The sequence below is a fragment of the Scyliorhinus canicula genome, chromosome 6 (genome assembly GCF_902713615.1).
Source record: "Scyliorhinus canicula chromosome 6, sScyCan1.1, whole genome shotgun sequence".
NCBI classification, from domain to species: Eukaryota; Metazoa; Chordata; class Chondrichthyes; order Carcharhiniformes; family Scyliorhinidae; genus Scyliorhinus; species Scyliorhinus canicula.
The window spans coordinates 179,679,499-179,695,685 of NC_052151.1; the positions used below are offsets into that span (position 1 = coordinate 179,679,499).

A 16,187-nucleotide genomic window follows, 5' to 3' on the forward strand; every position below is an offset into this window, starting at 1 on the left:
AGCCATAACCTTCTCCATGAATTGACAATACTTCAGTTTGTGTTCAGAGGAACAGCATGTTGCAAGAATTTTTTTAAATGTTGTATACTATAAAGACAGTAAAGGCTATTCAAAATAGCTCTAATAGGGAGTCCTTTTCACTTTCACTACATAGTTCTAGGGATGTAGAGGAAAGGATGGCAAAGATGATTCTGGAAAAGAGCGAAAGTAACAGGGTAGTTGTTATGGGAGACTTTAACTTTCCAAATATTGACTGGAAAAGATATAGTTCGAGTACATTAGATGGGTCGTTCTTTGTACAATGTGTGCAGGAGGGTTTCCTGACACAATATGTTGACAGGCCAACAAGAGGCGAGGCCACATTGGATTTGGTTTTGGGTAATGAACCAGGCCAGGTGTTAGATCTGGAGGTAGGTGAGCACTTTGGAAACAGTGACCACAATTCGGTGACCTTTACGTTAGTGATGGAAAGGGATAAGTATACCCCGCAGGGCAAGAGTTGGGGGAATAGCTGGGGGAAGGGCAATTATGATGCTATTAGACATGACTTGGGATGTGTAGGTTGGAGAAGTAGGCTGCAAGGGTTGGGCACACTGGATATGTGGAGCTTGTTCAAGGAACAGCTATTGCATGTTCTTGATAAGTACGTACCAGTCAGGCAGGGAGGAAGGGGTCGAGCGAGGGAACCGTGGTTTACCAAAGAAGTGGAATCTTTTGTTAAGAGGAAGAAGGAGGCCTATGTGAAGATGAGGCATGAAGTTTCAGTTGGGGCGCTTGATAGTTATAAGGAAGCGAGGAAGGATCTAAAGAGAGAGCTGAGACGAGCAAGGAGGGGACATGAGAAGTCTTTGGCAGGTAGGATCAAGGAAAACCCAAAAGCTTTCTATAGGTATGTCAGGAATAAAAGAATGACTAGGGTAAGAGTAGGGCCGGTCAAGGACAGTGGTGGGAAGTTGTGTGTGGAGGCTGAGGAGATAAGCGAGCTACTAAATGAATACTTTTCGTCAGTATTCACTCAGGAAAATGATAATGTTGTGGAGGAGAATGCTGAGACCCAGGCCATTAGAATAGATGGCATTGAGGTGCGTAGGGAAGAAGTGTTGGCAATTCTGGACAAGGTGAAAATAGATAAGTCCCCGGGGCCTGATGGGATTTATCCTAGGATTCTCTGGGAAGCCAGGGAAGAGATTGCTGAGCCTTTGGCTTTGATTTTTAGGTCATCATTGGCTACAGGAATAGTGCCAGAGGACTGGAGGGTAGCAAATGTGGTCCCTTTGTTCAAGAAGGGGAGTAGAGATGACCCCGGTAACTATAGGCCGGTGAGCCTCACGTCTGTTGTGGGTAAAGTCTTGGAGAGGATTATAAGAGATACGATTTATAATCATCTAGATAGGAATAATATGATTAGGGATAGTCAACATGGTTTTGTGAAGGGTAGGTCATGCCTCACAAACCTTATCGAGTTCTTTGAGAAGGTGACTGAACAGGTAGACGAGGGTAGAGCAGTTGATGTGTATATGGATTTCAGTAAAGCGTTTGATAAGGTTCCCCACGGTCGTCTATTGCAGAAAGTACGGAGGCTGGAGATTGAGGGTGATTTAGAGATGGGGATCAGAAATTGGCTAGTTGAAAGAAGACAGAGGGTGGTGGTTGATGGGAAATGTTCAGAATGGAGTTCAGTTACGAGTGGCGTACCACAAGGATCTGTTCTGGGGCCGTTGCTGTTTGTCATTTTTATAAATGACCTAGAGGAGGGCACAGAAGGTTGGGTGAGTAAATTTGCAGACAACACTAAAGTCGGTGGAGTTGTAGACAGTGTGGAAGGATGTTGCAGGTTACAGAGGGACATAGATAAGCTGCAGAGCTGGGCTGAGAGGTGGCAAATGGAGTTTAATGTAGAGAAGTGTGAGGTGATTCACTTTGGAAAGAATAACAGGAATGCGGAATATTTGGCTAATGGTAACATTCTTGGCAGTGTGGATGAGCAGAGGGATCTCGGTGTCCATGTACATAGATCCCTGAAAGTTGCCACCCAGGTTGATAGGGTTGTGAAGAAGGCCTATGGTGTGTTGGCCTTTATTGGTAGAGGGATTGAGTTCCGGAGCCATGAGGTCATGTTGCAGCTGTACAAAACTCTGGTACGGCCGCATTTGGAGTATTGCGTACAGTTCTGGTCGCCTCATTATAGGAAGGACGTGGAAGCTTTGGAACGGGTGCAGAGGAGATTTACCAGGATGTTGCCTGGTATGGAGGGAAAATCTTATGAGGAAAGGCTGATGGACTTTTATTTTTATAAATGTTTTTATTCAGTTTTCATATTTTATATTGAACAAATTACAAATTGTTAGGAGAGAAAAAAAAAACAAACACGCAAAAATTAACATACATATTTACAGGTAAGCATCTTCGTAGTAGTAACTGCGCCCCCCCCCCCTCAACATGTTTATTTAGTTTGGTTTTGGGCCCTAGCTAGCCATCGAACCCCCGTAACGAACCTGTAGCCCCCCTCCCGCTACCTTCCCCCGACTATTCTTCCTCTTGTACATTGGCCACAAATAGGTCCCGGAACAGTTGCATGAATGGCTCCCACGTTCTGTGGAAGCCGTCGTCCGACCCTCGGATGGCAAATTTGATTTTCTCCATTTGGAGAGATTCCGAGAGGTCGGACAGCCAGTCCGCAGCTCTGGGCGGTGCTGCTGACCGCCAGCCAAACAGGATTCTACGGCGGGCGATCAGGGAGGCAAAGGCAAGGGCGTCCGCCCTCTTCCCCAGGAATAGATCTGGCTGTTCTGAAACCCCGAAGACCGCCACTATCGGGCATGGCTCCACCCTCACTCCCACCACTTTGGACATAACCTCGAAGAAGGCTGTCCAGTACTCCACGAGTCTGGGGCAAGACCAGAACATGTGGGCGTGGTTGGCCGGGCCTCTTTGGCACCGTTCACATCTGTCTTCCACCTCCGGGAAGAACCTACTCATACGGGTTCTTGTTAAGTGGGCTCTATGTACCACTTTTAGTTGCGTCAGGCTGAGCCTTGCGCACGTGGAGGTGGAGTTGACCCTATGCAGTGCTTCGCTCCAGAGTCCCCACCCTATCTCCATCCCCAGGTCGTCCTCCCATTTCCTCCTTGTTGCGTCCAGTACGGTGTCGTCCCTATCTACCAGTCGGTCATACATGTCACTACAGTTCCCTTTCTCTAGGATACTTGCGTCCAGTAGGTCTTCCAGTAGTGGCGGTTGTGGGTACGTCCTTGTCTCCTTTCGTAGGAAGTTTTTGAGCTGCAGGTACCGTAGCTCGTTCCCCCCAGCTAGCTGAAATTTCTCTGTCAGTTCGTCCAGTGTTGCGATCCTGTCGTCCGTGTATAGGTCCCTGACTGTCAGTGTCCCCCCGTCCTGCCTCCACCTTTTGAAGGTGGCGTCAGTCAGTGCTGGTGTGAACCTATGGTTGTTGCAGATGGGAGCCCTGTTCGACATTTTGGTCAGGCCAAGTTGCTGCCGCAGTTGGTTCCAGGATTGGAGGGTGGCTGTCACCACTGGGCTGCTGGAGTGTTTTTTGGGTGGGGATGGGAGTGCTGCCGTGGCGAGGGCCCGGAGGGAGGTTCCCATGCAGGAGGCCTCCTCCGCACGCACCCACTCAGCTTCTGGCTCCTGGATCCATCCCCTTACTCGCTCGGCTGTTGCTGCCCAGTGGTAGAATTGTAGATTCGGGAGGGCTAACCCTCCCCTGGTTTTTGTTTTTTGTAAGACCTTCTTTGGGATCCTAGCATTTTTACCCCCCCATACGAACGCCATGATGAGTTTGTCCAGCGCTTTGAAAAAGGCCTTGGGGATGTAGATCGGAATGGATCTAAACAGGAAGAGGAACCTGGGCAGTACGTTCATTTTGATCGTCTGAACTCTCCCCGCGAGGGAGAGCGGGAGTGTGTGGCTGATGGACTTGAGGTTGTTTTCGTTAGAGAGAAGAAGGTTAAGAGGTGACTTAATAGAGGCATACAAAATGATCAGAGGGTTAGATAGGGTGGACAGTGAGAGCCTTCTCCCGCGGATGGAGGTGGCTAGCACGAGGGGGACATAGCCATAAATTGAGGGGTAATAGATATAGGACAGAGGTCAGAGGTAGGTTTCTTACGCAAAGAGTGGTGAGGCCGTGGAATGCCCTACCTGCAACAGTAGTGAACTCGCCAACATTGTGGGCATTTAAAAGTTTATTGGATAAGCATATGGATGATAATGGCATAGTGTAGGTTAGATGGCCTTTAGTTTTTGACTTCCCATGTCGGTGCAACATCGTGGGCCGAAGGGCCTGTACTGCGCTGTATCGTTCTATGTTCTATGGTCAGTAATCTATTTGAGCCCATTGTGGAACCTGCATGGTTTTCACTTCCTTGAAATCTGCTCTGCTTCACCAGATAACTGCCGACGTTAAAAGTTAATCTCGTACTTTTTGTACTTTAACTGACTGTAAATTTAGCAATGATAACTTGTAATCATGAATCATTTATTTTGGAAAAGGATTTCTGTATGCACATTTCCATCGGAACATTGGGTAATTATTCAGCCTCGCCACCGTGTCACCTGACAACTGGAAGAGCAATAGCTATTAATGATGCCAACCGTGCCTTTTAATTGAGCAATGGCTGCTGGATTGAAAAGTGTGGTACTCTGTGATGTAAAGCAAGTTGTACCTTAACAGATGGTTATTGCCTTCATGCACTGCAAAATTATGTGCATTCTTTGATCTGTAACAAATTTTTAATCTAGGAATTACCAATTCTCTCGTGTTTTAACAGAATAGACAGTTTTGCCTGAATCACTTTAGCTATTATCTGACGTGTTGTTTCAGATGGATGGGGAAGAACTAGATGGGGACCAAACTTAGAAGAATTCCAATCTCGGTTTCATCCGATTGAAACAAAAGGAGAAGGTCCAAGAAGGTTGAAAAACCTTTATTTTTTGTACTTAATTCAACTGAGAGCTTTGTCCAAAGTAGCTCTGTATTTTGAACGTTCAATTGTCGATTTGTACACTGGAAATACAACAGAAGATGCAATTACCAAAAAGCAGCTGCTGGAGGTTCTCCAGGAAACCAAGTAAGAGAAATAGTTAAAATAGTGGATGTGACACGAGAATGTTTGTGTGATGTTACTTAATCAATTTTTAGCCATCATTTTAAAGCTCAGTTACACCAAGTATGGAATAAAAGAAGCTGCAGTTTTGGTTGATCTCCATGTTGCCATCCCACAGCAAGTGGTTGGTAAAAGTAGAACTGACGGTGAATATTTCCCTAGCTCCAGTTCCCAAATTTTTGTTGGTTCTTGATGATTTATACCATTTAGCTGCTGTGTGATTCCACACGCTCTTTGCAGGTTCTGCGCACCAGTTTAGTATTATGGGTGACCAGTGATCTCATACTGCTGAGACTTAGAAATATCATCCAGGAATCCCAGCTAATGAGACTTGAATTTCATTGCTTCTGAGATTAAATTGATATCCTATTATGAGAAGCAGAAACACCAGCATAGACCTGTTTGGCTGAATGGCTTGTTTTGTGCTGTAAAATGTTACCTAATATCTAAATTGAGGGGGAGGATTCGGGGAGAATATGTGCAGGGTGAAACTTAAGGTTTGTTCCCCTTTATATGAACGAGTCAATGACAACAATTTTCATTTATATAGGATGCATCTGTGAAGCTGGAAATTGCAGTTTTTCCTCCCCCGATCCAACACTGAACCTCGCCAGCTTCACAGTTACCTTTTCATGCCTGATTTAACAGTACTTTATGCTATTTGAGTGCTAGCAAGGATGACACAGCCAGTTGGTGGGGTGAGGCCTAAACACTGCAGCTAAGCCAGAATTCTCAGCCTGATCTCTAAGTTAAATTTAAGGCTCCCCCTCCATCATCCACATTGGCAACCCCACAGATATAGGCGTTCTCCCCTCTTTCTTTCTCTTCTCTTCTCTCCCCCCCCCCAGCGCACTCGCTGAAATATGCCCTCCCTCTTATCCTCACGCACACCCCCCCTCCCCAGCGCGCTCATAGAAATATGCCCTCCCCTCTTATCCTCACCCTTCACAAGCGTCGGGTGTCTCTTCTCTCTCCTCCCCCCAGCCTTGCAGGTTTCTGGGCTCCCCATACCCTGGCAACCACCACGGGTTCTCCCTCACTACTCCTCTCCCACCCATCACGCCACAATGGGTGGGAGGGGGAGGGTTTGCAAGTTGCAGGTGGATACTACTGCATCAAGCCCAGTAATTACATTTAAATGTATTAAAATGTATGAGGGTATGAACCCGATTACGGTGGAGGGAGGGGGGTTTAACGAGAGAGAGAGGGAGGAAGAAGAGAAGACCCACCTACACAAATCTGATTTCTGATTGTTTGTGAGATTTATTGACCATTTAGTGACCATTAAGGGATTTGCGCCCACAGCTAAACGGGGCAGCTAGAGTTAGAATGAAATATCCAAGGCTTTTCACAGCAATCAGTCAACAAATATTGACACCGGACTGCAACCTGGTCAAGGCTGTTCCTGCTCGTTGACCAACTCTGAGTTTTCTGCTATTTCACATCATCCTCTTAAAAAGGAGCACATTATCCACAATGTAGATCAGTCTCTTGTTCTCTGGGGCCTTATTAAATGTTAGCATTGTAAGCGTGGCTCTCATCACCAGGTTCTATTTGGCCTGCCGCCTCTACCATCTTTTAAGCATTTCTTACTCTGCCATATGCCTCATTCCTTCAAAATCCTTTTCCCACTTAAATGGCCCTACATACTTCCTCAGCTATATGTTCCTTGCCCTTTTTTTCTCAGTCTATGGACCAAGTAACTGCGCGTCCTCCGTTATTTCATGTTTTGCCGAAATTTCCCTGTTGTCCTAATTGAACCTCGCCCTTAAACTTCCCCCACTCATCCTAGAGGCCATGGCACATCAGAGCTGTACCTTTCCTAAAGATATTTCTGATCGGTTGCTGCCTGCTTCAAACACCTCCATATTCGCAGAAAAGCTATCCTTCAGTCCTCTTTTCAATAAGCTCTTAAACTCCTAACTTCCTATCTTCGGGCTTTCAATCCACCAAGAGCTACCTTTTTTTCAGTAGTTCACCTTGTTCCTACCTGCCTTAAAGGCTTTCTCAATCCTTCCAGGATTATTGGTATCTTCCATCTCGATGGTAAGATTCTCCTTTCTATCTTCTGAAAGTACTGTGCACATTGTACACAATTTATTTGCGAACGATCAATGCAAATGGTTCAGTCTATGGAAGCAAAATTTTATCTCCCTCTTTATTCAAAGGGTATGGACAATAACAACCCACATAAGGAGATGTTAGAGCATATGACTGAAAGCATAGTGCAAGAGGTAAATTTTGAGGGGTATCTTAAAGGGGGGACATATGAGGTAGAGAGTTGGAGAGGTTTAGCCATGGGTTTCCACAACGTGAGGCCCAGGCAGCTGATGGCATGGCCACCAGTGGTGAAGGAATTGAAATCTGGGATTCCTAATCAGATCCTGATCAGATTCCTAATTCTAGATCCTGAGCGCCGCCACTACCTCCAGACTTCCTGAGTATTTCTCTAGGGCCACCGAGTGCGGCAGGAATAAAGCTTTAATGCAAGGATAAACATTTTAAAATTTAGGCTTTGCTTAATTGGGACTTGGTGTGGATCATCAAACATTAAGGGTGGTGGATGAACTAGATTTGGTGCAAGTTAGGATGATAGCACCAGATTTGTGAATGATCAAGTATTTGGAGAGTAAGGCTTGGGAGGTCAGCAAGGATTGTATTGGAATAGGCAGCTGTTAACATAGTAAATATCTTATTTCTGATCCAATGGTGCAACTACAGCATTACGAAGTAATGCAGACCAGCAGGGTGAATATCTATTCTGTGTGTAGCTTTGAGAAATTAGTATGGGTGCTGCATTGGCCTCTCTATATTTCTCTAGGGGGGAATAGGGGGGAAAAAGAAAATATGCCAGAGTTCTTGTTCCAGGTTGCTGCTGTTCTTGTTTCCTTGTCTTTTTAAATTATTAATGTGAGTGTTATTTTGAGCAAGGTAATTTATTATCATACGTTTGGCAAAAATGGTGTTTGAGTTCTTAAATTCCAGATTTGCCAACCAGTGAGAACTTTGTTCATCTATACCTCCTACTTTTGATATTTGTGACGTGTTAATGCGTTCTTTGGGAATTTGTTTCTGTATTGTTATATTTATGTTTTGATTTTTTAAAGAAGTTTTCCATTTAAAACATCTTTTCCAGAGTATAAATGGTATTGCTTTCATTGTACATTTGAAAAATTGGAATATTAAAGCAGATTTTGTCAGTATTTGATTGACTGTATGTCCAAATTTGGGAAGGGATTTGAATTCAAATGAGTATCTTGTATTTATTTTGAATACTGTAAACAGTTTTCCTTTATAATAGGTTATTTCCTATGCATTTTGATGAGAAGTCCATGTTTGCAGGCAACAAGAAAGAGGCAAAAACACTTAAGGTAAAGTGTTGGTACAGTTATTTTGTGTAAGGATATTAATTCTACAAAATAACTCTTTTCTCGCTTCGAGGTTTTACACATGATAAAGTTTAGTGTGATTGATTGAAAGTTAGACCATCCAGCCTTTTCTCAATTGTTGAATATATTCACGTGAGAGCTCTATAGATTTTTGGGTGCCATGGGATATAGTGTGTGCACTGGGTGGTGGAATTGAGGTAGATCAGCCATGACCTTCTGTTTGGCTGAGCAAGCTCCAAGGGCTAAATTACCTACTTCAACTCTTATTATAAATATTATTTTCAGCATTTCCCTCTTGGTGTATTCTTGCTTTTTGGTGTCCATAGAAATGTCCCCATAATTAAGCTTGCTTGTGTGATTGTACAAGTAATTCTTTCTCTCCCTTCCCCACCAAAACACTCTCAAAACCATACCCAATTCCTGTTCTCCTGCCACTATCTCAGGCTTACATTTCCTCTTGGATAAATCTGCAGCTTATTTCTATCCCCCTCTCCCTATCTGACTATTGTTTCCATCACCAGCTCAGCTAGAACCGTTGCAGTGCCCATGTAACCAAATCTCGGATTGGACTTTCTCCTTGCTACTCTGCTACTTCGAGCACCTCATCTTGTTCCACCCCTCGGACCTTTTTTCTTAAAATATTCAATGTCTACCCATCCATGGGCAAGTGGATAGCACTGTGGCTTCACAGCGCCAGGGTCCCAAGTTCGATTCCCCGCTGGGTCACTGTCTGTGTGGAGTCTGCACGTTCTCCCCGTGTCTGCGTGGGTTTCCTCCGGGTGCTCCGGTTTCCTCCCACAGTCCAAACACGTACACGTTAGGTCGATTGGTAATGCTAAATTGCTCTTACTAACCAAAAAAGGTTAGGAGGGGTTGTTGGGTTACAGGGATAGGGTGGAAATGGGAGTTTGAGTTCGTCGGTGCAGACTCGATGGGCCAAATGGCCTCCTTGTGCACTCTATGTTCGTCCCAAGACTCTCTTGTGTTTCTCTGACATTTCTCGGCCTCTACACTGAGGAACCTCTGAATCCAGTTTTCATCTCTTATCCTCCTCGCCCTCTCTCATTCTGAATTAATTCCCCATTCTTAAACTTTCTCTCCATTTAAACTCTTAGCGATATTCACAACCACCCCCTCTCTCATCTAGCCTGGTTTCCCGACTCCCATCATCAACTCCAGCCACTTCCTTGTATCCTTCAGAGCCTGCATTCTTCTTGTCCGTTCCAGCACCTCTATTTTTATATCTGTTGATTTTTCTCAACCACTGCACATCCCCATCTTTGTCTTGAGCAGTTTGGGCCCTAAGCTCTGGACCTCCCCCTCTAAACTTCATCACCTATCCACTTTTCTTTCCTCCCTTAACACCCAGCACTTTGGCCACACGTTACTACCACCTTGTGTCATTGCCTCCTTTGGCCTGATGCCAGTTTCTTTCTGAACACACTTCTTGGAAGCTCCCTTGCACCTTTAACTTGATAAAATAAAATCCTATATAAATGTTGCTGTTTCCAATTGCACTATCTTTAGTTCTTGCCATTCTGAGCAATCCATATAGCGGGGATTAATTTCCAGAACCTTTAGCAAGCAATCAAAACTAAGGCTCTGTTACTTAATTGGAAACGAGACATTGGCCGCGATTCTCCATTGCGGGTCCACCACACTATAGCTGCTAGCAAGGATGAAGTATTTGGCCATGCCATTCGTTGGTTGCGGGATTCTCTATGCCCGCTGCTTGTCAATGGGATTTCCCATTGAAACCACCCCATGCTGCCAGGAACCCAGTGGTGGGGATGCACTGCCATGGGGCCAGAGAATCCTGCCGCCATCGGACAGCCAGAGAATCCCGCCCATTGAATGGAAAAGAATCTCATTGTACATTCTGCTGCAAATGACGCAACATATAGTGGTAGCAACGCTTTGAGTGCCGAAATGAAATTACAGAAAAACAAGGACAAGGCTGGAGAGATGGCACACAACAGAAATCAAATGGTGACATAAGATGCCACTGAAACATAGGCACCTGAAACTTGCAATGAACCTGCAGGTCATATGCATCTGACATGATGTATTTCATATTGCCTGCTCAACTTGTGGTAACGGAAATCAATCTTGTCTGACTGCAAAGTTAATGCAAGTGATGAATTATGATTTTTTAATCCTTTTTTATAGGAGGAATTCCGGCTTCATTTTAAGAATATCTCTCTTATAATGGACTGTGTTGGATGTGACAAGTGCAGATTATGGGGTAAACTTCAGGTTTGTTTCACGTAATATTCCCAAGTAATGCAAGTAATTTGGAGAACAATCAATGCTGATTAACACCTTGCATGAGGGTGTGAAAAGTTGTGCATTGTGACAAAGCTAATGGTTCACAGGCTGCTGGGAAACACTGAGGTGCGAAATGGCGCAGATTCCCATATGCACAATCATTAATGGGAACAAGACCGAGATTACAATTTGCAGCACACACTCGAGATGCAGCTGTTTAAACAGTAGTGGAATCTTTTGTTCCCTTACGTTTCCTAATTTCATATGTGACTGATAAAGACGCCACACGTCTTTAACAAATTTAAACTGACACATCACTCGAGTGCTCCGCAACTTCTGGCATGTAAATGTTTTTTGAGAACGTAAACTGTTGAATCTGTCGTCTTAATGCATGGGAAAAACCTTCACACAAAAAGCAATTTTCAAATAATGCTATGGATAATTTTAAAAGTGACACTCTTCCATTTATTAAAGAAATAAATGGAGTCACCATCAAAATTATTTGGTCTATTGCATAGAATTACATAAAATACATAGTATGGGAACAGTCCTTTTGATCCAAACGTCCATGCTCCACTCAAACTTCTCCCTCCTTCCACATCTAATGCTTTGAACATAACCCTTGAATTATTTTCTTCTCTCTCATATGCTTCTCATGTTTTTTTTTTACTCATTCAAGGAATGTGGGTGTCGCTGGCTCAGCCAGTATTTATTGCCAATCCCTAGTTGCTCTTGGGAAGGTGGTGGTGAGCTCTTTCTCGAACTGCTTCAGTCCATATCATATAGGTAAAGTGCTGTTAGGGAGGGAGTTCCAGGATTTTGCCCAACAATGTGAAAGAATTATGTAAATTTCCACTTCCTGATGATGTGTGGCTTGGAGGGGAACTTCCAGGTGGTGGTGTTCCCATGTATCTGTTGCTCTTGTGCTTATAGATAGCATGGTCATGGGTTTGGAAGGTGCTGTCTAAGGAGCCTTTGGTGAGTTTCTGCAGTGCAACTTGTAGATGGTACACACTGCTGCCATTGTGTCAATTTTGGAGGGAGTGAATGTTTGTGGATGGGATGCCAATCAAGCAGGCTGCTCAGTCCTGGATGCTGTGGGATTTCTTGAGCGTTATTAGAGCTGCACTCTAATTTATTTGTCCATTTATATATTCATGCTGCAGGTTTATTAATATTGGCTTGTAATTTGTTGCAGCCGCCCTCCGTGTTGACACCAACCCTCTGCAGTCATCGCATGCAAAAATTGGCGTCGTCCATTATTTTTAGAATTTTCTTTGATTCCAAAGTTTAAATCGTTAATATAAATGTTAGTGCTGAAGGTAGTAAATTGAATGTTTTAGTTATTTCTGGATCAAGGTGTTCTTGGCTTACTTGAATGTCCAATTTTAAGGATCGTTGAAAAAAGATTGCTTTGAATCCCAAATTATTAACTTCTATCATTCTGCTTTAAGGGCATGAATACAATTATTTAAACATTTTTGGAATGGTAGCATTCTCCCTTGGCTGAGAACCATGGTTCATTAGTAGCACCCTCACCCCTAAGTCAGGAAGTTGTGAGTTTAAGACATTTCCAGAGTTAAGCACATAATCAGATGCTGACACTTAGGCACTCTGAATGCTGCAGTATTGTTACAGCGTCTTTCAGATGTTAAATAGAGGTCCCATCTATTCTCCCAGGTGGATGAGGAAGATTCCATGGCGCTATTCAGTTCCTGGCCAGGAAGTATCCCACAACTAACATCTTTGCCAGTTCTTCTATCTTGTGAGATTATGATTTGCGCTTTGGTGGTCAACGCGGTGTTCAACCATGCCTGGCATGATAGTCTCTGCAGCATTTGTTGCAAACGGCTGATGTGCAAAATTTGTTGGCTTCTGTTTTGTCTCGGACCACTTCTCGACCAACTGAGCTTTGTCTCCTCACCTCTCCCAATGTCCCTCCAACCAATGAGCTTCCGACGGTCATGGCCATCAGTGACTGCCTGCCAATTGTCAGTGTTGATTTCCGCTATCCCATATCTTGCTTGCAGGAGGTATGGATATCTTGCAGGTCGTGACCCAGTGCCCAGTTTACCATATAGAATTTCTTTGGGTATATGGCCTTTTCTGGCTGAACCAACTCCAGTGTAATTGACCTTTGTAATGGGTGTAGAATAATAGAAATAGCACGTTCCAGGACCTCCGAGTTGGTGACCTTGTCCTGTCAAGAGGTGCCAAGGAAATGTCTGAGACAGCCTTTTTTCCTGCGTGATATATGTTATCCAGGTCTCCTGACTGTAGAGGAGTATGCTGAGGACGCAGACTTGGTAGATTCTGATGTTTTTGGCTGTTGTTCCACACTCTTACTCAGTTTGGACATACCAGCTGCAGCTTTTGCAATGTATGTGTGTTGATTTCAGAATTGGGTGACAGATCACTGGTGATTGTGGAGCCTAGATAGGTGAAGTTAGCAACAACCTTCAATGCTGATTGGTGGCATGGCAACATACTAGATCATAATATTTGTTAATCTGATGCTGCATCAATGGCTGGGGACACTGGCGCATCCAGGAGGCAGAGAGTATCATGGATAGCACATATAGAGGGAGTCACACCGCAGGCTAAGACTCCGCAGGCAGAAAGAGAATGGGCGGCCGTCAAGCAGAGAAGAGGACAAGTGAGACAGTGCAAGAATCTCCTGTGGCTATTCCCCTGCAAAACTGATATTTTGAATATTGTTGGGGAAAACAACAGCCAAATATGTTGCACTGCAGTTGGCTCTGCTGCACAGAGGAAGAATAAAAAGTGTGCCCTGCAATAGTTACAGGGGGTTTCATTGTAAGGGGAATATATGGGGATTTCTGTGGCTGCAAACAAGAGTCCAGAATGGTATGTTGCCTCCCTGGTGTTAGGGCCAAGGATGTTTCGTAACAGCTACGTTCTGGATTGGGCCAGTTGTCGTGGTACACTGTTACAAAGAACATTGGTTTTTTAAAAAAGGATACGGTCCTAAAAGCAGAATTATAGGGAGTTCGGAAGTAAGTTGAAAAGTAGAGCCTCAAAGGTAGTGATCTCAGGATTACTACCATTGTCATATGCTAGTCAGTGCAGAAATAGTAGGATAAATCATATGAATGCATGGCTGAAGAGATGGTGCGAAGGGGGGGCTCTTAGATTCATGGGATGCTAGGACCAGTTCTGGTGGAGGTGAGACCAGTACAAACTGGATAGTTACAACTGGGCAGCACCAGGACTAATGTCCTAGGGGGAGTATTTGCTAGAGTAGTTCGGAAGGGTTTAAACTAAAATTGCAGGTCGATAGGAACCTATGCAAGGAGTCAGAAGAGGAGGAAACGCAAGAACAAAAGACAGAAAGGGGAATAAGAAAAGTGACAGGCAGAGAAATCAGGGGCCACAATGAAAAATAATGGGAATGGGGCACGGAATGCTAAAAAGACGATCCTTAAGGCTTTGTGCCTTAATGCACTGAGCAGTCGTATTAAGTAGATATAGAGTCATAGATTTTTACAGCATAGAAACAGGCCCTTCGGCCCAGCTTGTCCATGCTGCTCAGTTTCTATCACTAAGCTAGTCCCACTTGCCTGCATTTGGCCCATATCCATCTATACCCACCCTGCCCATGTAACTGTCTAACTTTGTTAAATTTAAAAAATTGTACATGCCTCTACCACTTCCTCTGGCAGCCCATTCCAGATGCTCACCACCCTCTGTATGAAAAGATTTCTCCTCTGGTCTCATTTGTATCTCTTCCCCTCACTTTAAACCTATGCCCTCTAGTTCTAGACTCCTCTACCTTTGGGAAAATATGTTGACCAAAGACCTCTATAAGATCACCCTTGGCGAATGTGGAGAAGGTGCGGAGCTGGGTCAGAGGGGTTGATTCCCAGTGGGTCAGAATGGAGGAGAGTATGTGCAGGGGGTTGGGACTGAAAGCACCAGCAACAGCGCCGCTCCCGATAGCTCCGGGGAAATACTCGGGGAGCCCGGTAATAATAGCTTCATTGAAAATTTGGAGCCAGTTTCGCCAACACTTCGGGTTGGAGGCAGGGTCAAGGGAAATGCCGATTCGGGGGAACCACAGATTTGAGCCAGGGAAGTGGGATGGAAGTTTTCGGAAATGGGAAAAGAATGGGATTAAGATGCTGAAAGGTCTGTTTCTTAGGGGTCGGTTTGCAGGATTGAGGTAGCTGGAAGCGAAGTATGGGCTGGAGCAGGGAGAAATGTTTAGATACATACAGGTTCGAGATTTTGCCAGAAAGGAGATACAGAGCTTCCCGGAGGAACTGACTTCCATAACTGCTGAAGGAGGTGCTGACGACAAGGGAACTGGAGAAGGGGATAGCGCCAGTGGTGTACGGAGCTATTTTGGAAGAGGATAAGGCACCATGGAAGGGATCAAAGCAAATTGGGAGGAAGAGTTGGGAGAGGATATAGAGGTGTGAGGTGCTCCGGAGAGTAAATGCCTCCACCTCGTGTGCGAGGTTGGGGCTGATACAGCTGAAGGTGGTATACAGAACGCACCTCACGAGGGCGAGGATGAGCCGATTCATTGAAGGAGTAGAAGATGTGTGTGAGCATGGCGGGGGGGGGGGCTAATCACGTTCATATGTTTTGATCCTGTCCAAAGCTTGGGGAGTACTGGAAGGAGATTTTTAGGGTAATTTCCAAGGTGGGTGCATGTGAAACTGGACCCGGATCCCTGGGAGGCCATATTTGGGGTGTCGGACCAGCCAGGGTTGGAAATGGGTGTGGAGGCAGATATCGTACAAAGAAGAAAGAAAAATTATAGCACAGGAACAGGCCCTTCGGCCCTCCAAGCCTGCGCCGGTTCAGATCCTCTATCTAAAACTGTCGCCTATTTTCAGCCTTTGCCTCGTTGATCGCCCGAAGGCGGATCCTGCTGGTGTGGAGAGTGGCCGCTCCACCCTGTGCCCTGGCGTGGCGGGGGGACCTGTTGGAATACCTGACCCTTGAGAAGGTTAAGTTTGAACTGAGGGGAAGGACGGAGGAGTTCTACAATTCATGGGCGTTATTCATTATGCACTTTCAAGAACTGGATAACATCGAACAGTAGTTGGGGTGGGGGATGAATGGGGGGTATGGGGGGCTGTGTATATTAAGGATGTCTATGGGTAAAAATCCCTGATTCCTTTTTGTCATTTGTTTATGTAAATATGCGGGCTGATGTTTGTGGGTTGGTGGGAGGATGGGATCCTTGTTATTGTTAAGGAGATTGACATATCTGTTGCTGATTATTGTTTATTGTTGGTGGGTGTAAATTCGGGAGAAAATGTGAAAAAGGAGAATAAAAATATTTTTTAAAAGATCACCCTTAAGCCTCCTACAGTCTAAGGAAAAAAGTCCCAGACTATCCAGCCTCTCCTTGTAACTCAGACCATCAAGT

General features: G+C 44.8%; 1 protein-coding gene across 4 annotated transcripts in view; it reads left to right on the plus strand.

The window, feature by feature from the left end:
- Positions 1-16,187, plus strand: part of ero1b (endoplasmic reticulum oxidoreductase 1 beta) — a 142,439-nt gene that overhangs the window by 102,873 nt on the left and 23,379 nt on the right. For 3 of the 4 annotated variants that reach the window (XM_038800530.1, XM_038800532.1, XM_038800531.1), the window contains 3 exons: positions 4,844-5,090; positions 8,428-8,497; positions 10,685-10,771. In XM_038800530.1, coding sequence (XP_038656458.1) covers positions 4,844-5,090; positions 8,428-8,497; positions 10,685-10,771 — 404 coding nt within the window. The remainder of the gene's footprint in view (positions 1-4,843; positions 5,091-8,427; positions 8,498-10,684; positions 10,772-16,187) is intronic. The other variant, XR_005461051.1, reaches the window with a different exon arrangement.